The sequence below is a fragment of the Mytilus edulis genome, chromosome 12 (assembly GCF_963676685.1).
Source record: "Mytilus edulis chromosome 12, xbMytEdul2.2, whole genome shotgun sequence".
NCBI classification, from domain to species: domain Eukaryota; kingdom Metazoa; phylum Mollusca; class Bivalvia; order Mytilida; family Mytilidae; genus Mytilus; species Mytilus edulis.
The window spans coordinates 16,682,286-16,704,877 of NC_092355.1; the positions used below are offsets into that span (position 1 = coordinate 16,682,286).

The window sequence follows — 22,592 nt, forward strand, 5'->3', positions numbered from 1 at the left end:
TTTGGCAATTCCTACTTCATTACAAACATTTTGGTTGTATATGTGATTTAAAATGATTGCCAAAAGACCACAGAACAAGGATGAAAAAAAACTATAGGATGCCGTTCGACCTTCAATTATGAGTAAAATCCATACAGCAACCAACGTTAAGTGTTGAATTGCATGCTAGGTATCAGCACATACAGAATATGACAGCACAGAACCACTCCCGTACCCCGGGACAATCGTGTAGCAGCAAAACATGACACCAAACTGTAAAACTGAAATTGAAAGAGCTCAACTCGTCAGGTCAGCGAGAAACACAAAATAAACACAATAAAAGATACTAAAAAGAAGCGCTGAGCATTAAAGAAAGAGATAAACACAAGAGACGTTTGCCAGTTACAGATTCAAGATTTTGAAATAAAAGAGTGGTTTTGAATATAAAAAATAGTTAAATCTATAAAGCGAGATGGTAATTTTTATATGTAAAGTGATGAATTCAATATTGATTCATTTTTACCGTTGTGGCAATATCCGCAATATTGAAAGAAGGAAACATAAATAAATCAATGAATGGAAGAGAAAAATAAAAGTGATGAAACGTTCAAATGCATATCTTTTTAAAATGATTATTTGTAGCGTTCGTTATTCAGATATTGTCTGACAGAGATTTCGTAGCAATCACATCAGAACGCACGAGCTGTCGAACTGTCGTCTGCCTAGAGAATCGTATTGATTTGTTCTACAACTGATGTAAATAACTCTTGTATTTGCCAGAAATATTAAATTATCTGTTTCTTTAGAATTATTAAATCAATCTCAGAGAAAAAGCCAACAGGACAAAACTTTGATAATGTTACTCCATAATCTTGTGACCAAATCAATAACCAGGATCAACGCGAATTTACGAGATCATACGAGACTGCACGTAATGCATTCAAATTAACCAAATTACATAGTTTAACTTAACAAACAAGGAAGAACCACGTTCGGAATTCTTGGAATTAATTTAAAATATGTGTATCTTAAGGTTCCAACCCCCGGACCCTCGCCCAAACCCCAATCCCCTGTAGTAAAACATGCAGACTCCTGCTGACGGAGAAGATATCAAAAGGGGCATTCAAGAAGCCATTCGGTCAATGAAAACAAGACAACACCACCCCATAAAAAAGCTGACAAATAAAGGCATACCATCAACAAACCAATATATACACAGAAAACTCAAGATGAAGCTTCACGAACCAAACTTAAAATACAAAAGTGAAAACGCCCATTTTTTAATCGGGTTTCATCTTCGCTAGCCAAACTGTTTAACTTAAATGTTTGTAAAAATAATAGTATACGAATTAATATACAAAAAGTTGATCAGTTAATCTTGGCAAATGAACAAACAGTTTCTTTGAAAAAAAGCCTACTAGTATTCATTGATACAAAGCAACAAAAAACATATTTAGAGAGCACTATCATTTAGCAGTTTACCCGTCTTCAAATCAGTTCAATTAAAACCAGATGCTCCGCATGGCGCAGCTTTATACGACCGCAGAGTTCGAACTCTGAACACTGGGGCCAGTATGGACACAACATTCAAGCTCTGAATTTGGATTGTGATTAAATAGTTGACACAACACAGATTTCTGACACATAATGAATGCGGTCTAAGAACTTAAACTTAAAAACTTTTAATTTTAAATTGGACATTACGTATTATGGTCCAATATCCAAAATCTAAATACATGGTTAGATTCAGCATATCAAAAAACCCCAAGAATTCAATTTTTGATGAAATCAAATAAAGTTCAATTTTGAACCCTTAAGACCTCAATGTGGGCCAATCTGATAACCGGGCCCAAACATCAAAAATCTAAATACATGGTTAGATTTAGCATATATCAAAGAACCCCATATATATTTTTTTGGTGAAATCAAACCAAGTTTAATTTTGGACCGCAATTTGGACCAACTTGAAAACTGGGCCTATAATCAAAAATCTAAATACAGGTTTAGATCAAATTTAGTTTAATTTTGGACCCTTTGGACCTTAATGTAGACCAATTATTCATTTTTTGATGAATTCAAACAAAAAAAGTTTAATTTTGGACCCTTTGGGCCCCTAATTCCTAAACTGTTGGGACAAAAATTCCAAAATCAATCCCAACCTTCCTTTAATGGTCATAAACCTTGTTTTTAAATTTCATAGATTTCTATTTACTTATACTTAAGTTATGGTGCGAAAACCAAGAAAAATGCTTATTTGGGCCACTTTTTGGCCCCTAATTCCTAAACTGTTTGGACCTCAACTCACAAAATCAATCCCAACCTTTCTTTTGTGTTCATAAACCTTGTGTTTAAATTTCATAGATTTCTGTTCACTGATACTAAAGTTATTGTGCGAAAACCAAGAAAATGCTTATTTTGGCCCCTAATTCCTAAACTATTGGGACCAAAACTCACAAAATCAATCCGAACCTTCCTTTTATGGTCATAAACCTTGTGTTTAAATTTCATAGATTTCTATTCACATATACTTCAGTTATAGTGCGAAAACCAAAAGTCTTCGGACGTCGACGACGACGACGCCAACGTGATACCAATATACACCAAAATATTTTAAATTTTTGTGGTCGTATAACAATTACCCCATTCATTCCTTTAAAACATGAAGCCCTTTATTTCATAACTCTTTTTTTTAATACACCAAATTGTAAAATGTCCTATTTAAATCAACAATCAGAGAAAACCGCAGTTATCTATTTATTTGGTGATAGCTAAGATTTTTCGCTTGAAACTCGGACATTCAGTAGAGTCATCTACATTTCTGTTTAGCCTCTGTCACTTTTAAATCTTGACCTACAGTTTTCTCATTCGATAATGCGTGTTATAACATAGTGGTCAACTTTTTGTCATTCTAATTACTAATAAGATGTCTTAGTAAATAAGTAATCAATGTACTGATTATCATTTCGCTCTGCAGGGGAAAATGTAATAACTAGAACACATTTCATATATTTGACACTGAAAGAACCAAAAATTAGGAAGAACATTTCGTGTGATCATGAATCTGATCAGCGGTATCCATTACTGGGTTTGAAATAGCCTCGCTTTGGTTAACCAATCACATGTATTGTCATTTGTCATCCGTGACGTTAATACTCCATATTTATTTAATACAAACATTTAATATATACAAGGGATGACTATAAGAAGCATACAATGAGATAGAAATAACAAAAAATGCTGAAGTAAATGAAAAAAATCTAACCATGCAAAACATTTAAACTGGTTGAGTTTTAATCTGCCGTCTACAGGGATCCAGTTTTAGATCAAATAAGCAAACATATTCATAGGACCCACATACACACAAAGAAAAAGAATGTGAGCGGATTTTTGTTTCAACAGAACACACGATCTAAAGTCTTGCATGTATTAAATTTTTCTCATTAGCCTCAAATTTGTAATCATAGAAGTCGGGTGCTTTTTTGATTGACTATAAATGTGTATTTAAATTTATATAAATGAATTCTCCCTCGTTTTCTTTTAGTATATGTAGGTTCTTTGATAACAGAGAGACATACTTCCCTAAGCCGCTGAAGATCATATCTAGATGTGATATTTTCCTAAACCATAATGTGATAAATTCATTTGATATGTCGTCACTACATCGAATAGTCCATTTTCAAATTACTAACTAGGATTAAAAATTTGAGAATTTTTGGCAAAGGGAAACAACCCCTTGGTAGGACAAACTGTATCCCTGCCTGTACAAACCTTACGGAAGGAGCATCATTGGACAATGTTTAATGAACGTTTAAGGTGGTACCCAAAACTTTCACTAAAATTAATTTGGCTCGTTTAATTTTCATAAAATTTTGTCATTTACTTTGACACTTTAACAAAAATATAAAAATTTAAAACAATTTTGAACCAACCGTTTTGCCAGAAAAATTACACTGGTTATATAACAATTTGACAAACACCAATTTTGATCATTGAGAAGCTTAATATTTCTTTTACAACACAACTAATTAAAACGTTTAGTTGACTTTACAGAGTAATCTCCCTGTAGTGTTAGGTACCACCTTAAGCTGTTATAAATGATCATTGTTTCATCAATTATTTTTTTACACATTTTTTACCTTAAATAAACGAGGTCAATATTTTTGTCCATGCACCTTGCTCGTTCCAATTGCTTTGTATAGGAAGAGATTGTTAGTCTCCCTTCGATAAACAACTAATATTGGAAACACAGTAGAAAATTTGAAAATGAACTAAGTACATATTACAAAATGTAGATACTATTTCCAAAATTGGCAAAAAGACTTGCAGTATACCGAAGTCATATACATGTAGTTGTATCTTTTATACTTTTATCCTGGTATTTGTTTTTTTATTATCATGGACCATTAAATTGATTTGCTTTATTATAATACGTATAAAAAGTGTCATAATTCAATTGAAACGCACCATTATGATTAATGTGCCAATTAAGAAACCCTCATTTTGTAACTATCCCGTGTTATGAAGAAACTTACATTCTGAGACCACCAAAGGTATTAAAACTCTTTATTGGATGGCAGAAACCCTTACAAAATAGAAAATTCAGTCAGGTTTATCATCTAAACCACAAAGGCCATGTTTATACAAACAAAACTCCTTATATTGTTTTCGAAATTAAACATAATGTAAAACTTCGCAGTTGACGTATGTGTGTATGTGTGTCCTATGATAAAAATCTTCTGATCTGCTTCAATTGTATTATCATATCAGCCGCGTGCTCATTAAAACAAACACTCACTTTTTAAAAAGCATAAAAAAAAAGATTATACAGTGAAACTTGTCTGAACCGAACCCTTAATATGGGAGGAATTTTGTTTGGATAAAACATACACTTATTGAAAAGTCTAAATTCAATGAAATTTTACTTAACCATATTCAGTATTTGTCCTGATACAAGTGTCAACTTAAGACAAGTTTCTAATTTACTCGGGGTTCGATTTTACAGGTTCTACTGTATGTAGGTCGAAAATACGTGTTGATTTCAATCATTCTATTTATAGTCTTACCTTTGCAGGTGTAGAGGAATAAGGTTCGTCAAACAGTGCCCAAATTTTCGGTTGTATTCTTTGCCAGCAGTTTAAATCTCCGGATTGGTATTCATCTCCCCAGCCGAATTTTTTCATAATATCATCTTCTGTTGGTTTGTCGGTATCTAGATCTAGCCGATCTAATGTCGCTAAAACTTCCGCCGTGTCTCGATGTGTAGTGTACGTCATCCAACAGCATGGTTCTACCTGATTGGAATCTAGGCCCCAGAATTCTAATTCCTCTTCAAAAAGAGGCCCACATACGTCCGTTGGGTAATGAAGTTTTCCTGATCGGTAATAATTCAATATTTGAGCAAACACGCCTGGATGCCGATCAAAGAAATATTCGTTTAACACAGGATCATAATTCGCCAACGCCTCGGTTAATCTAGATAACCGAGTTGCAGGGATTTTCTTTAACGTTGCTTTGTAGGTTTCGTGACGTATACCACCTACGTTTATTATGACCCTGTTGTCAGCGTCCATATTATTCATAGTCATCTTTGTGGTTATTAGTGTAAACAATTTTCACAGAAAAAATATATCCTAGTAGTAAAAAAAGGTTTCAAAGGTCGGAGAAATATTATTAAAATTCACTTTTTCCGTTTTCCCATCTTGGTTCATCTGCCCGTCATCAAAATATTCCTGCAAATAAAAAGATGAAATTTATTAAAAGAATTTTGTTAAAATATGTAATCCGATATAATCTATTGTTTACCATTAGTATGTGTTGTATACCAATTTTCGTGGATTTTGTAGTTACAGGTTAACCACGAAATTTAATGTCCAACGAATAATACATTTTCTATAGGCTTGAATACAGACTTCATCAAAACCACGAAATTAACTATCCACGAAAATATATAAGTTTTCCTTAATCCATGAAAATTGGTAACCACGAAAATAAGTTATTGGTTGTCTACAATATCGACTTTAATGTTCTAAGTTTTGTTTTTGATGGTTTCGCTGCTTAACTTTGTATGTTTTCCACTGGTGGTTAAAAGTAATAGGTTGGAAGTATAGTTGAGATTACCAATTCAATTCAATTCAATATTTTATTTACGTCTCACCTTATGTATAAAATTACACAATACATTTATAAAAGATACATTTTGTATACATAAGCCAATCTGTACAGATTTATGAGAGACGATAATCACTTAAAAGAATATGTATATGTACATATTAAATATTAAACCTAAATGGTAAAATTATATAACAAAAGTATTTAATTATTATTTACAATATAAAACTTCTCGGCGTCGTTTAAGAATAAAATTACAGGTTTTGGCACATAATCTTATAATATCTTGATTCGAAAATAAAAATACCATTTTCTGACAATCTGTAAAACTATTAAAATGTTCATCAATTTTAAAAGACTCAGTAAAAAGAACTTGTCTAAGATCATTATAAACAGGACAATGTAAAATAACATGATATTCATCTTCGACAGTATTAAAACAATTAAAACAACATCTCTCTTCCAGCGGCAAATTTTCATACCTCCCAGTTTCCAATCTAATAGGAGCCACCCCACATCTAAATTTTGCAAAGGCGCTTCTTTCACAAAAAGGCATTAACAGTTTGCAGTAGTTTTCTACAACATACTCCTGCTTAAAAATATTATAGGTTCTCAATTTATTCCGCCCATTTCCCCGTCTGGAAGAGGATGAACTAACAATACTTTTCCATTCTTCAATATAAATATCAAACATTCTTGACATGACTGTATCAATAAACATATTTTTATTAATATTAGTGTTTGTATTACAAAAGTCAACCAATTCAAGTTCAGTGAAATGTTTTTTAACAATGAAATTCCAATTTTTCACAATTCTATGTTTCAGACTGACCTCATCTGCCCATATGAATATTTTCCTATTAATACGATCTGGCTCCATATTTACTAATCTGTGCCAGTGTCTTGCAATTACTTTCCATTGAGTATGGTAAATTGGAATCCACCCCATGTCTCCCATAATAGCTGGATTAGGTGTATATTTACCAACACCAAGGAAGAACCTACAGGCTCTCATTTGAATCGCATTAATAAATGAGAAATTCTTGCATCCCCAAATCGCGGCACCATATTCAACAATAGGACTTACAAGTGCATCAAATAGTTTTTTATAGACGTCATATGACATGCCACCAATAGCTTTACACTTAGCTATAACCAGACCTAGAGCTCTGTTTGCTGACCTAGCAACTGCTTTTGCAGTAATACTAAAGTCTAGAAACTCATTTAAAACAAGGCCTAGATAAGCATATTCGCTGCTAGTAGCAATATTCATATCCCCACACTTAAAGACGTGACTTGATCGTTCAAATGAGGTCGGTCTGAAATGGACAACATTACTCTTACATGAATTAATAGTCATTTTATTGTCAGTACACCAATGATATAACTCATCTAAGAGGTTTTGTAACTCATTCTCAGTATTTGCTAACAGTACGATATCATCAGCATACAATAAAATACATACTTTTTCTCCCCCAATGTCAACACCAAAATCAAATGATTTTAAGTATACAGCTAATTCATTTATAAAAATGTTAAATAATAAAGGAGAAAGTGGACAACCTTGTTTTAAACCACAGTTCACAGTAAACCAATCTGTATTGAAGCTATTGACTCTGATCGAGCACCTGACCCCATTATAAAGGGACTTAATAGCCATACACATTTTTACATCAACCCCCAGAGATGTGAGTTTTTCCCATAACAGTGTCCTATTAATCGTATCATACGCCTTCTTAAAATCGATAAATGCACAAAAGGTGGATTTTCGTAGTTTTTTACGAACATCGACTAAACTAGTAAGTGAAGATATTTGATCTATGGTACTCCTTCCCTTCCGGAACCCATTTTGATCATCAACTAAGGACTTATTATCTTCAACCCATTGAGACAGCCTCAAGTTTAATATGTTACAATATAATTTATATGAAGCTGGGGCTAAAGCAATACCCCTATAATTTAAGGGGTCTCTTTTATCTGACATGTTATTTTTGGGTATCGGATTAATAATTATATTATTCCACATCTCTGGGACTTTACCAGTTTTAAAACACCAATTAAACAATCTATGTAAAAATATAATACAATTCTGGTTACATAAAACATCAGCTGGAATATTATCTACACCAGAGGCTTTGCCTCTTTTGCTTTTACATACGACATTAAAAACCTCATCAAAAGAAATTTCTTCTGTTAAAAGAAAGTCGCTTTCTGTCAAAACGGCAGGGCTCTGATCGACTGGAATGTTCCTATCCGTAGTAACTTGGTTACCTGTTTGATTAAGTAGATCGGCATAGTCCGATTTCCACTTTAACAAAACATCATCAACATTTGAAGATACATTACCATTTGCGTCTACAACTTCCATTGGTATTAAAGTTTTGCGTTCCGAAGCAATTCCTATCTTACCTATCTTCTTCCAAAACGTTTGTTGATCAGATTTTGATTCCAACAATAATTCTTGCTGCAATGTGTACCAGTACTTACGTTTTGCTTTTTGAACCTCACGATCGAAAACCCTTCGTTTTGACACAAAACTGGACTTTAACTCAACACAAGACACACGAGACAATTTGCCCTTTTTCCACAACTTTTCTGCACAACACATATCATTAAAAAATACACTTAAATTATCATTCCACCAAGGTTTTTTAATTCTCTTTCTCTTATTACAATACGTACTATCAGACATGACAATTACTTTTGAATGCAATTTCTGATTCATTTCTTCGCTGACAATAGCACAAAAATCAGTATAAACTTGGTCAATATTACATTGGGATACTTCATTTGTTTCAAGACCATTGATAGTATCTAAAAGTCGTAAATGTATATCATCGCCGTGACAAAAATGTGAAGGTATGTTTTTTACATCAAACTTAATAAATTCAGGATTACGCTTTCCTGAGGTATGACACGACGGTAATGAGGCACTGATATTTAACTCACAATACAACAAAGAATGGTCGGGTATCGATCTAGCATCCAACCCAGTCATATTAAGCTTAGATTTTATAATTAAGTCCGAAGCTCTAATAACTTTGAAGTCTTGAAAAAAATGAAGATTTTCATAGCTAGTAATACAATAATCAACAACCGATTGACCCTTTGATGAAACACATGTGAAGTCATTGTTTGTACCAACTCTACCGTTCAACATACAACAATTGCTACTTGTTAAAAAATCAATAAATGTAGTACAGTAACTATTACGTGTAAAATCTATAACACTTCTCATATTTATACAATCGACTCCAGGAATGTAATCATACTCATCGCCACATCTACTATTAAAGTCTCCACAAATATAAAATAAACCATCATTTTGGAATTCATAAACTTGTGAAATTAATGTGTCAAAAAATAGTTCCTTGTCTACTTGCCTAGTAGAGTGATCAGGTGGAAGATAGCAAACACATATATTAAATCTAAAATTTGACAGCCTGTGATGCAGGTACAACCATAAAATACCTTCAAAAGATTGGTCTAAAATACCAATATCAAAAATTTCAGTTAAATAATCTTTAATTAAAAAACCAACTCCACCTGACCCACACTTTGCGTTTTTATGGATGCCATTTCTGTTATGACCAAACCATTTAAAATCATTTACAATCAGTACTTCATCTTTCTTTAGATGAGTTTCAGCTATACCTAAAACATCAAGATTTAAACATGAAATTGAATTTAAACGAACATTAAAATTGTCAGAAAAGGTATTTTTACTCCATCCGTTGACATTCCAAAAACCTATTTTCACCTATCTCCCTCCATGGTATTGATTTGAATTGTCTTGCATGTAATGTTCACTGTTATGTCTTGATGATCGGCGGTCGAAGCTTTCATTGTAACTACTACGTTGTGTGCGGTAATCGGAACTGTCCCTGTGTCGGCTGGTTGAAGAATGACGATCGTAACTTCCAGTGTGACTATTATGTTCACGACGCCTATTTGAACGAGCATTACTTTGGGAATCTGAACGGGCGGATTCGTCAACAAGTCTAGATCCTCTCACACGTAGATCTGGGTTAACAGATTTCAGAGTTTTAGCTAGAACTCTCATATTTTCAGATTCAATGCGTTGTTGCAGGGTCATGTCAGGGTGTATATAAATGTTACTATATTGTCTGCTGACTTTAAGTTTATTTTTAGCTGACAATATACTCTCTCGGTCATCTCTTGATTTACATGAGACAACAACCACGCCATCCCGGCCAGACTTGTTGATTTTACGTTCAACATTAAATGTACCTATTCTCGCTAATTTTAGACCCTCAGTGAATAAGGCCGCTACTTTTAATTTTAGGTTCTCATTCCGACCCTCTGGAAGATTTCGAATAATCACATTTTTTGAAATATCTTGTGCTTGGTTTGTTGCTCTACTACCTATTTCACCTACTGTTTTAGAGACTCCATCTAACTTATCTTCAACTACTTTAAGATCTTGATCAATATCTGACCTCAGTGCATCTACAATCTTATTTACATCCTTACGTATTTTTGATGACTCACTATTTACCCGTTTATCTAAAATCTGATTAAATTTCTGGGTCAACTTTTGTTCAAAATGTTTTGTTGAAAAATATATAAGTTTTCCTTAATCCATGAAAATTGGTAACCACGAAAATAAGTTATTGGTTGTCTACAATATCGACTTTAATGTTCTAAGTTTTGTTTTTGATGGTTTCGCTGCTTAACTTTGTATGTTTTCCACTGGTGGTTAAAAGTAATAGGTTGGAAGTATAGTTGAGATTACCAGCTATAGATCAAATTATTCGTTCAGTGTAAAGTACTCACTTATTTATGTTAACGAATGGTTAATGCGTCTTTTGATTGAGTTAGGCCATTGTATTTGATATTTTATAGTTTGACTTTCTATGTCGTGATGCAACACTATTGTTTCAGATAAGAATGAAGGATGGTATATATATATTAAAACGTTAAAACCCGCTACATTTGTTTCAATCTTTCCTTAGTCAGTAGTCTGATGTTCAGTAGTTGTCGTTTGTTGATCTGGTGTACAGGAGTACATTTCTTTTTAACACAAATGATACAAAGTTTTGGCGAGCACACGTTTTAATCATTTGTTTCTAATATACGTTTGCAACGTTTGCATACACTTTGACAAACTATACAGTCTCTGAAAATGCGTCTACAGTTTGTCGTTCGTCGTTTGTAGACCTCTTTGTAAGTACGAAGTCGAGTTGATTTATTGATGTAATTCAATGTTCTAACCGAAAACTCGCCCAATTTTCTGCAACAACTACATGTAACTTTAGCAGGTTAACGACCTCGGCGTTTCAGTGACCAGGGCTACAGAAGAGTACTCCTTAAAACAGTCATTGGTGCCGGGTTTCCATGTTGATCTTCGATGCGGCACGTTTTGGTACTTTATAGGAAGGAAAGGCAAACGCTATTAATGGGGCTAGACCTTGGTTTAGGAAGATAACTCTTTTAATCAGTTTTGCGTTTGTATAAATCAAGTTACATCAGTGTATTTTAGGCATTTACCTAAAACAGACTGGAAACAACCCATGTTAGAATATCATGTATTAAATGGCCGACAGACGTACTGATCATTTTTTGAGTTATTTCTCTTAACCTAGGTACTTTAGACGGGGTAATGTTGCATTTGTAGTCAATATTGCTGAAAGTGGCGTTAAACTTAAACAACAAATCAATCTGATTTTTCCAAGATTTGTATATCTATACTCTGAATATAGTCTAAGTTCCTTCTACATCCCTCAATATTTCATTCTTTAACCTCTGCCAAGAAATATAGAACGAAGATTAATGTTCAGACAGTTTTGTCTGTTGTTTAACTAAAGTGTATACATTTTCTGTACACTATCCATGATTTGCTTAACGCCCGTATCAATCATTTACTATATAAAAAAGAGTAATCAATTATTTAATTACTAGTTGTATGATCGAATCATGTGATGTCGGCTATTAATTAAATAGGATCGGGATATCAAAGTGAAAATTCTATAAAAAAATAATTACCAAACACTTAAATGTTTACAATGCACGCTATTAAACACCAAGATCAAGAACCGTCGTGTTCCTCTAAAGCAGGCGCAATACATCGAATATGTTTAAATCGGAAATATATATAGCAGGGGTGTGGAAATATTTGTTGTGAGCACTTGTCCCTGGGCAAGTAAAACTAAAAATTTTACTTGTCCGGAATCAAATTTACTTGCCCTGATGATCCCAATAAATATTGAAGTATTTATTGTTAGCTAATATATGATTCTTACTTTAGCATCACAAACGAATGAAATCCATTTGTTTATATGTGTAAAAAATTAGGAAAGTAGGAAATGGGTTAACATCAGTGGGACAGAAACCTAACAGCAAACCAACCAATGAAATGACATGTAAAGGACAATTTTGCAGCAGTTTTGGAATAAAAATTGTAGCCAGTAGGTACATAATATACTAAATTTGAGGACAGTGATTTTCGCTTCCGTTTCCTTTTTTTTTTTAAATACTCTGTGTCCTCCGTTTGCATTTAAGGTTTTCTACTCGACTCACGATTTTTTTTGTCTTGTTTGCCCAGCTTTTTATTAAGTATTTGCCAATCTGAATCTCGATACAAAATATAAAGAAATGACACAACCAGTACTGAAATGATGGATAAAACTTAGTCGACGATCCAGGGTCAATAGACAAAGCCAATGCAATGTTACGCGACTTTGGTTCGCATACTTATTATTTTATTTATTTTGGTAATCGATCTATTTCCAGTATCATGTTTATCGTCATGAACATCGATGCTTTTAGTTGCTGAAGATTGGTTTTTTTTACATAAATTAAACATCTTTATACGTTTTGAAGTTAATTTTATGTTTTTGTTGGATTTGAACTTTGTCTTATACAAATGTTGTATATTTTTTTTACTTGTCCACGGGCAACCAAGACAAAAATAATTACTTGTCCAGTTGTTCAAATGTACGAGTCGTGCGAGTCGGGCATAGCATTTCCACACCCCTGTTATAGACAATTAATAATTGTCCAACCTTAACGCCTCAGAGTAGAGTGTTATAGGGGGTGTCTGGGTATAGATGAGATACATAACTCCCAGTCCCATCCCACCGCAGGGGTGGATCAAGCCATTTTAAAAGGGGATGTCAAACTATATCTACCCAATCAAATGCATTGATCGGCCCCAAAAAATAGGGGGTTCCCCCCGTACTGCACCGCACCCCTAACCCTTTACCAGAATACACATACATAGACTTTTATATCTTAATTTCCAAACTTTATATGGTTGATAACGATGAAGTACTCAGAAAATTCTTTGTTTCCATCTGTTTATATTGAGGTTATAGGTCATTCTCGTATAGTCTACTATATATAGCCCTTCACATCTTTCTTATTTGAAGTATGGCAGCTCATTAAATTAAAACAATGTTTCTTAGTCGTTTGTTATTTAATGGTTCCAGCAATTCCGAAATGATCATTAGATGTCAAAAGAACGTTCGATAACTCCTTATTTGAATTTAAAGCATAACTTTTAGCTTAGGATGAATTTACATGTTTCAAAGTTAAAAATTATCCTTTTTTAAGGCTTACTATGTGCAACTAATGCTTTTAATGTGTCTTTCTAGGTTCTTTAAGGTAAGGGTGAAGGTTGGTACCAATTAAAATGTTTAAACCCGCTGCATTTGTTTGCACCTGTCCTAAGTCAGGAATTTGATGTTCAGTAGTTGTCTTTTGTAAAGTGGTTCATAAGTGTTTCTCGTGTTTTATATAAATTATACCGTTAGTTCTCCCCGTTTGAATGATTTAACACTAGTCATTTTTTAGGCCCTTTATTGCTTGCTGTTCGTTGTGAGCCAATGCTCCGTGTTGAAAACCGTATTTTGACCTACAACGGTTTTTTCTTTTACAAATTGTGACTTGGACGGAGAGTTATCTCATTATGACTCATACCACATCTTTTTAAATCTGTTTCCTCTATGATCCTCTACAGATGATATACTGATTTATGCCTGCATGTAAACCTACCGCAAGTTGTATTGTTTTGTCATTTTACATATCCTACAAAATGTATTGTATTTGTAATATATAGTTGTAACTGTACAAACACTAAATGAAGCGTTTATTTGTATGTAATATGTCGTTCTAAGCATCCCTGTTGAAGATTCACACTTGTAACCTGTATATTTAGGAAACGGTATGAGGGTCTGGGAGGGGTACACAGAATAAAAAATATTGGCAAAAAAATAAAGAATTGAGAAAAATGGGAGCAAAAGTATAATTTGAACGATAAATCTGGCAACGTTCACCTGTTTGTAGCTGCTAAACCGTACCTCTTAGGTCATGATAATGTTTTTGACAATTTCCGGTGCAGTCCGCAGACTGCAGTCACCAGATTTTCAAAAAATATCGTATGGGCACAAGAACTAGTGTTCCGTAGCTAACCCAACTGTATGTAGCGACCCATGGGAATAATTTCTGTCGGCTCATGCCCCTTTTTTTATGCTGCACCTTAAATGCCGAACGAATTCGTTTAAAAATGATTGGCAGAACTCGGCCAGACATTTATGGGCATCATCATTACGAAGCGTTGTTCCCTCATAGATGTATAAACACATATCTACAGGTTAATTCATCTATGGTTCCCTCTATTTTAACTTTTGGTTATAGGGTTTCGCATTGCAAAGAGACACCAGACGGCACACTCACACAAAGGAATTTATTGCAAGAATAACACATTTGATTTTTACCTCAGTTTAAACATTTTAAAGTTTGCTTATTTGTATTTTTTTTTCTTGGTCATTCCAATCCAAATTAAATTAAAATGACATCCAGAGGCTGATTTGGAGTTGGTTGGGGGCTGGGGAAAATTTGGTTAAAATATAGGGAATTATTGAAGCATGACTTTATCGCCTACCCCACCCCACCCCTTTATAGGTCGGTCAATTCCCCCTTATAAAAAGTTCTTGATCCGTCACTACAATATGACATCATACATGCAACGTTATTAGATCTGACAACAAACTGATAACGATGAAGTGTTCATTACCTGTGTATTGATTACAACATAAAGCATTTCTCTTCTCTTGTCGTTTTCAATTTATAATTAATAAAACAGAGTGTTTGATCAATTAAAATACAATTACTTGTGCTATTTTATAGTAGTGTCAACAGAGCGCGGAATGATATTCTTTAAAAGAATTGGTATATGGTTAGGTTAATCGAAGAATAGATTGTAATGAGATCGGTGGAATAATCGATATTGTCATACAAAGAAAGGAAATATACTTCTGTCAACAGAACGAATTGTTTTCCATATAAGTGGTACCATATTTAAGTGGGGGGTGTTTGGAAGTATCCATATATATTTAAGTGGGGGGTGTTTGGAAGTATCCATATAAGTGGTACCATATTTAAGTGGGGGTGTTTGGAAGTATCCATATAAGTGGTACCATATTTAAGTGGGGGGTGTTTGGAAGTATCCATATAAGTGGTACCATATTTAAGTGGGGGGTGTTTGGAAGTATCCATATAAGTGGTACCATATTTTAGTGGTTTTTTTGGAAGTATCCATATAAAAATGGTACCATAATTAAGTGGGGTGTATCGAACAGTCCGTTTATTTGTAACGGGAAGCATGTACAGTAATAAATAGCAGTATTTTGTGCAGACGATATAGAGTTAAAAATAGAAATAATTTTACACATTACACCATTTTCTAAATTAATACCGGCTTTCATTTGAATTTTCCAATTCTTATTTTTGCAAATGGAAACAGGTAAGACAATCGATACCCCTGTCTATATAAATCTAGTGAAAAAACATGTTTTGGTCGTTTTCTGAATTTTCATTATTGACATGTATCACCTATTTTTCATATTTTTTTTTATCGTAAACATCTTAAGGGAGCTACCCGCCATTTGATTTTTAGGGGGAGAGGTTGGGTGAAATTTGAATAAAAAACACAGGCCAGGAATGGCAAATAGACTATTGAAGACCAGATTTTGATGTCTAGATATCTTTTTAGGTTTTAGTATATTTCATTGAAAACTTTATTACAAAGCAAAATTAAAGGAATTAAAAAAAAAACACTAAAAAGCTGTGTCACAAAAATGATTCTAACGAGGAAAAAACTGCATATTTAACAGAAGTTGAAGCTTTTAACTGTAATACAACAATATTAATGAACAATTAAATCAATTATTGAGATTTCTCGTTACATTTATGATTTATCTTCAATATGGGCAGATGATTGGGGAAGCCGAAAGAATTCGGGTTAAAATAGTTTAGGGTACTATTAATTTATTTTGTTATTTCGGAAGTGTTCTGTTTTCTGTTGTTACTTCAAGCATGTTGTAAACTTGTAAACTAAGAATGTGTCAACAAAGGTGAAATCTATATTGTAATGTCAAGTATGTTGAACTTGTATTATAGTTGTGTGTTAAAACAAGACAAAGCTCCATCTGTTGTCAACAGATCATGTCAATATATCATAGATTTTATGCGGGAAAATAATTTTAACAATGTGTTACTAACATTTTAATATCATTATTTACTCTAATTTGACATGAAATAGTCAATTTTGAACATGATGAGTTTTTAATGTGTGTGATTTGTTTTATAGAAGACAAAATGTAAAGAATTGGAAAAATAGTGTACATAGATATCAACAGACAGTGTTAAAAAAAAGGGGTATGGGTTTGATAGCATGGGTCAAGGATTTTCTTATATGAATTAAAACAATATATTCTTTCTAATTTTAAGCTGCAATATTAACTAGATGCTCCGCAGGGCGCAGCTTTATACGACCGCAGAGTTTGAACCCTGAACATTGGGGCAAGTATGGACACAACATTCAAGCTTGATACAGCTCTGAATTTCGATTGTGATTAAATAGTTGACACAACACAGGTTTCTGACACATAATGAATGTGGTCTAAGAACTTAAACTTAACCAGATGCTCCGCAGGGCACAGCTTTATACGACCGCAGAGGTTGAACCCTGAACGGTTGGGCAAGTATGGACACAACATTCAAGCTGGATTCAGCTCTAAATTTAGATTGTGATTAAATAGTTGACACAGCATAGGTTTCTGACACAGAATGAATGTGGTCTAATAAACTTAAATTTTTTTTTGCCTTTGAGCAATTCACTATGCTGTTGAATATTAATCCTCTCAAAAAAATGTTTGAAGACATTTTCTTTTTATCTATGAAATCTGAAATGAGAAAAATTGAACCCCCCTCCCCCATAATTTTTTTAACATCCCCCTATCCCTTATTCCAAAACTGATCTCAATTCAAATTACTAATGGAGTTAGCGAAAATAACAGTTACTACTCATTCAAATACATCATAAAATATTAAAATGTAAAAAAAAGTGCTTGTTATCACTGAATGGTAGAGATTGTTTTAATTTATCAGTTGATAGTTTAAGTGAATATACATTGTATATTGTATAAAACAATGATTAAAGTTGATTCAACTACTTTTCTGGACAAAGAAAGATAACTCCAATTGAAAATTTCTTGTTATTGCGCAATATTGTGCAATTAGATATTTCTTGCTATTGCACAATACTGTGCAATTGAAAATACTTGCTATTGCACAATACTGTGCAATTAAAGATTTCTTGCTATTGCGCAATACTGTGCAATTGAAAATTTCTTGCTATTGCACAATACTGTCCATTTGAAGATTTCTTGCTATTGCTGAATACTGTGCAATTGAAAATTTCTTGCTATTGCACAATACTTAATATAATAATTTTGGATTCTGATTTGGACCAACTTGAAAACTGGGCCCATGATCAAAAATCTAAGAACATGTGTAGATTCAGCATATCAAAGAAGCCCAAGAATTCAATTTTTGTTAAAATCAAACTTAGTTTAATTTTGGACCCTTCGGACTCTAATGTAGACCAATTTGAAAACGGGACCAAAAATAAAGAATCTACATACACAGTTAGATTTGGCATATCAAAGAACCCCAATTATTCAATTTTTAATGAAATCAAACAAAGTTTAATTTTGGACCCCGATTTGGACCAACTTGAAAACTGGGCCAATAATAAAAAATCTAAGTACATTTTTAGATTCAGCATATCAAAGAACCCCAAGGAGTCAATTTTTGTTAAAATCAAACTAAGTTTAATTTTGGACCCTTTGGACCTTAATGTAGACCAATTTGAAAACGGGACCAACAATTAAGAATCTACATACACAGTTAGATTCGGCTTATCAAAGAACCCCACTTATTCAATTTTTTATGAAATCAAACGAACAATTTACTTAAACTAAAGTTATGGTGCGAAAACCAAGAAAAATGCTTATTTGGGTCCCTTTTTGGCCCCTTATTCCTTAACTGTTGGGACCTCAACTTCCAAAATCAATCCAACCTTCCTTTTGTGGTCATAAACCTTGTGTTTAAATTTCATTGATTTCTATTTACTTATACTAAAGTTATTGTACGAAAACCAAGAATAATGCTTATTTGGGCCCTTTTTTTGCCCCTAATTCATAAACTGTTGGGACCAATACTCCCAAAATCGATCCCAACCTTCCTGTTGTGGTCATAAACCTTGTGTTTAAATTTCATAGATTTTTATTTACTAATACTAAAGTTATAGTGCGAAAACCAATTAAATGTCTTCGGACGACGACGCCAACGTGATACCAATATACGACCAAAAAATTTTATTTTTTGCGCGGTCGTATAAAAATGTGAGTTTCTGCTTTTCCTTCAGTAGACACTATAGTTACCAGTAAGTTAACTAAAATTTATCAATTACAATGACACATTAGACGGTCATTTCAAGACATCCAGCGTCTTTAAAAGCATACAACTCCCACTTAAAAGTATATTTTACATTCCATAACACTTTCTTGGTGAATAACTTTATAAATTGACATCATTATTGGGTCCATTTAGCAGCTATTAATGGTTCTATAACAGCAACGTTTGTATATATATATATATATATATATACTCTGAATCACCTTGGGGAAATTATTAATCTCAATATTGCAGATGATATCTCGGAAGTGTTAATCGATGACTAAAGTCTCGTGTTTTCACGTGGGATTTACAAGCATCGTCTAACTTATGTCAAGTATAAATTATTAGATATACTATATTTTGGAAAGTATTATAGTCCAATTGAGGGGAAAAGGTGAAATGGAAAAAAAAACAGGATATTGGAAATGAGTACCCCCATGTCAGCACCCCCCTTTTTTTCAAAGACTGAAAGGTGTCCATTACACATATTGTGGTTGTAGATGTTTTGTAACCCTCCCTATATTTGTTTTTGATATCACGTAAATTTCTATCTGATATATATATCTGGTTAACCAAGTCTTTATTAAGGTTGCTATTGTTTCAAACTGTCAACGTGGAACAGTTTAGTTAAAGTGTAAATTATTACGGGATCAACAAACAAATTATTTGTTTTATCAGGTTTCAGAAAAAGTTCAGATTTAATTTCATAAAACAAATGTAAATATAAGATAATACGGGAATTGTTTCAGAAATAACACATGTTATATTTTTTTTTATATTAAAATCCAGAAACAATTGCAGATAACGGTACATTTGTCTTGTAATATTGCATATCTTTGTACGCAAACACATTTGGATTGATTAATCGTTTGTCTTTAAGCAACTTTCAGCTGCTGCACTATTGACTATATTGTGGCTATAAGTTTTTTTTTTATGGAGAAAGATTTGTGAAGCAAAAGATGAAGTTGATAACCCACTCATACCACTCGGTGATTGAGACCCTATCACAATTGCATAAAATCAAGTATTATTTTACAAAGAGTAACAGCACTGAAGCTTTTACAGATTTGAAAAAAACTTTTCGTATTTTTGAAATCAAGTGTAAAAAATTGTCCTTTAAACTTGTAATAGATTTCGATTTTTTGCACGTGTTTAACACAATCTGTGATTTAATATGCATTTTGTATAGTTCGATTAAATCACCCCTTTCATTTGTAACTACAGTGTACGATTTACACTTGTGACTTTAAATGCACCATACAAATTTTAATCAAAGAACCCCCCTCCCACCACCAACTCCAATACAAAAAGAAAATCCACGTATCATGGAAAGAACATCGTATTCCCTCAATTTATAAATTTGTCTCGAAGATGCAGTGAAGAAGTATGAATACAAGCTCACTAAAAGTGCAAGTTACAAGACAAGAACATATACAAATGATAACGAGTTCGACAGAGAACACAACGTAAATTCCTCTGCTGCCTGTCGATGGAAAGATTAAAGGTGTTTTGATTGATAGCATGGATAAACAAAGAAATGCCATCTGTACACACATGTTGTATACTTTTACAGAGCTTTCACATTAAATCTACTTTTCACAACTAAACGCACATGTTGTATAATTTAAGAGAGCTTTCACGTTAAATCATCTTTTCACACAAGAAATGCCACATGTGCACACATGTTAACATTCACATTAGATCTTTTCTTTTCACAACTGAACCCAAATGTTGAATAATTTGAGAGATCTGCCACGTTTTTTTCACACAAGAAATGCCATCTGTACACACATGTTAAAATTGAGAATGAAAATGGGGAATTTGTCAAAGAGACAACAACCCGACCATAGAACAGACAACAGCAGAAGGTCACCAACAGGTCTTCTTTTTTTTTTTACAGATCTTCAACGTTAAATAGTATTTTCACACAAGAAATGCCAACTGAACCCACATATTGTATTCTTTTAAAGAGCATTCACATTAATTCGTATTTTCACACAAGAAATGCCAACTGCACGCACATGTTAAATACTTTTAGAGAGCATTCACATAACATCGTATTTTCTCAAAAGAACAGCCATATGAACGCACATGTTAAATACTTTAAGAGAGCTTTCAAACTAAATCGTCTTTTCGCATAAGACATGCCAAGTGCACGTACATTTTGTTTTCTACAAGAATCTTTAACCTGATAAAATCGTCCTTCTGAAATTACTGCAATTTGCTGATGTTAATTAAGGACGTGTGTGATGCATCTAATTGGTATCTGGAAGTTTATATAAACTTTCTATTTATTATTTTTACCAAGACCATACAAATTCGTTCTTAGCGTTAGTAAAGTATAGTCACCGGCATCGAGTTTCAGTTGTGAACGTTGCCTTGATTGGTCCTAATGTTTGAATGTGCATATAAACAATACTACAACTACGACATATTGCATTACCAATTGTGGAATAAGGAGCACAAGGGGGAGACTATTGATTATCTTTGAAGCAAATAATCAACTCATACGATTCAGAAGCTACGTTATAAATAATATCGTACGTTTTTCAATTATTTATCTTTACACCGCACTATGTACAATTACTTCGATTATAAGCTTGAAATATAAGCTTTAAAGCAAAGGGCATATAAAATATTTACAAAAACATCGAGTTACATATGTATACAAAACAGTTCCATATACTAGGTCAATTTGATAGAAAAAAATGACAAACAAGATTTAAAATTTGCCTATGGCTTTCATTTTTCTTTCGTCCAAAAGAAACAATTAAAAGGAATATAAAAAAAAATGAAATTCCGTACATTATTTAAAATTTTTGGTTATAGTTGATGAGCTTAATCTGCAGCGAGCAAAATGATAAAACCGTGGATTATTTCTGTATACATGTTTATATACAGAATGGACATATTTGTTACCAGCTTTAAGATTATTAATAAGTCCCTCACGACTCCTCAGAATACAAATCAATGTTGTACCTAAATGTGATTCATCATAATTATCAATATGTGTAAAACTATCTGTCAAATTGTAAATACACTTAAGTAGAAACCCATAGGATTATGCTTGTGTTTATATTTACGTTAGGAAGTTATATAGAATCTAAACAATTAGCAATACACATATGAATCAAATAAAGACAGTAAACAAACACAACAATCAAAGAAACCACAAGCATGAGGGGAATGAATCGCTCTTTTTGATATAGGAGGTAAAAAGTTGCGATGTGAGGTATAGGGGCACCACTAAGTGGAAAATGAGGGGAGATCAAAACAGGAGAACTTGTACAATGAGCACCATGTGTCATCCACTCGCTTATAATATATTACCTCCCCTTATCTAGTTGATCACTGATGCCATTTAGTATGTTTTGTTAACAACAATTACTTGACGTAAGATCTGATCAATGAAGATCAACAAACGATTTGTACCGATTGCTTCGCTGAGTCTTCTTTGATCAGGTTACCATGACTAATTTCATACTATTTCGTTGTAATGAGGGGATGGGTGGGGCTTACAATAAGGGGGTATATTTGCTCAGGAGCTTTCCGTTTAGAATTTCCTCACAGTTCCGTATTTGACTTATTCTATAACCATACAACCATAATGTAATAACAATGAATTTTTGATTCTATCTATAAATGCAAAGTTAAAATAATAATCAAACACATGACTTAAAACTAGTACCTAGCTCTGCTGTTTATTTTGGGAGTTCTATACAGTTCTTCGAATGCTCAAC

At 33.1% G+C, this 22,592-nt stretch overlaps 1 protein-coding gene across 14 annotated transcripts in view; it reads right to left on the reverse strand.

The window, feature by feature from the left end:
* Positions 1–22,592, reverse strand: part of LOC139497328 (potassium voltage-gated channel protein Shaw-like) — an 86,481-nt gene that overhangs the window by 43,855 nt on the left and 20,034 nt on the right. For 6 of the 14 annotated variants that reach the window (XM_071285529.1, XM_071285521.1, XM_071285527.1 and 3 more), the window contains exons 1-2: positions 5,043–5,697; positions 3,555–3,596 (exon numbers count right to left, since the gene is read on the reverse strand). In XM_071285529.1, the coding sequence (XP_071141630.1) occupies positions 3,555–3,596; positions 5,043–5,564 (564 nt within the window). In that variant the 5' untranslated portion in view covers positions 5,565–5,697. Of the gene's footprint in view, positions 1–3,554; positions 3,597–5,042; positions 5,709–22,592 lie in introns of those variants that run through there. The other 8 variants (XM_071285524.1, XM_071285533.1, XM_071285525.1 and 5 more) reach the window with 2 other exon arrangements.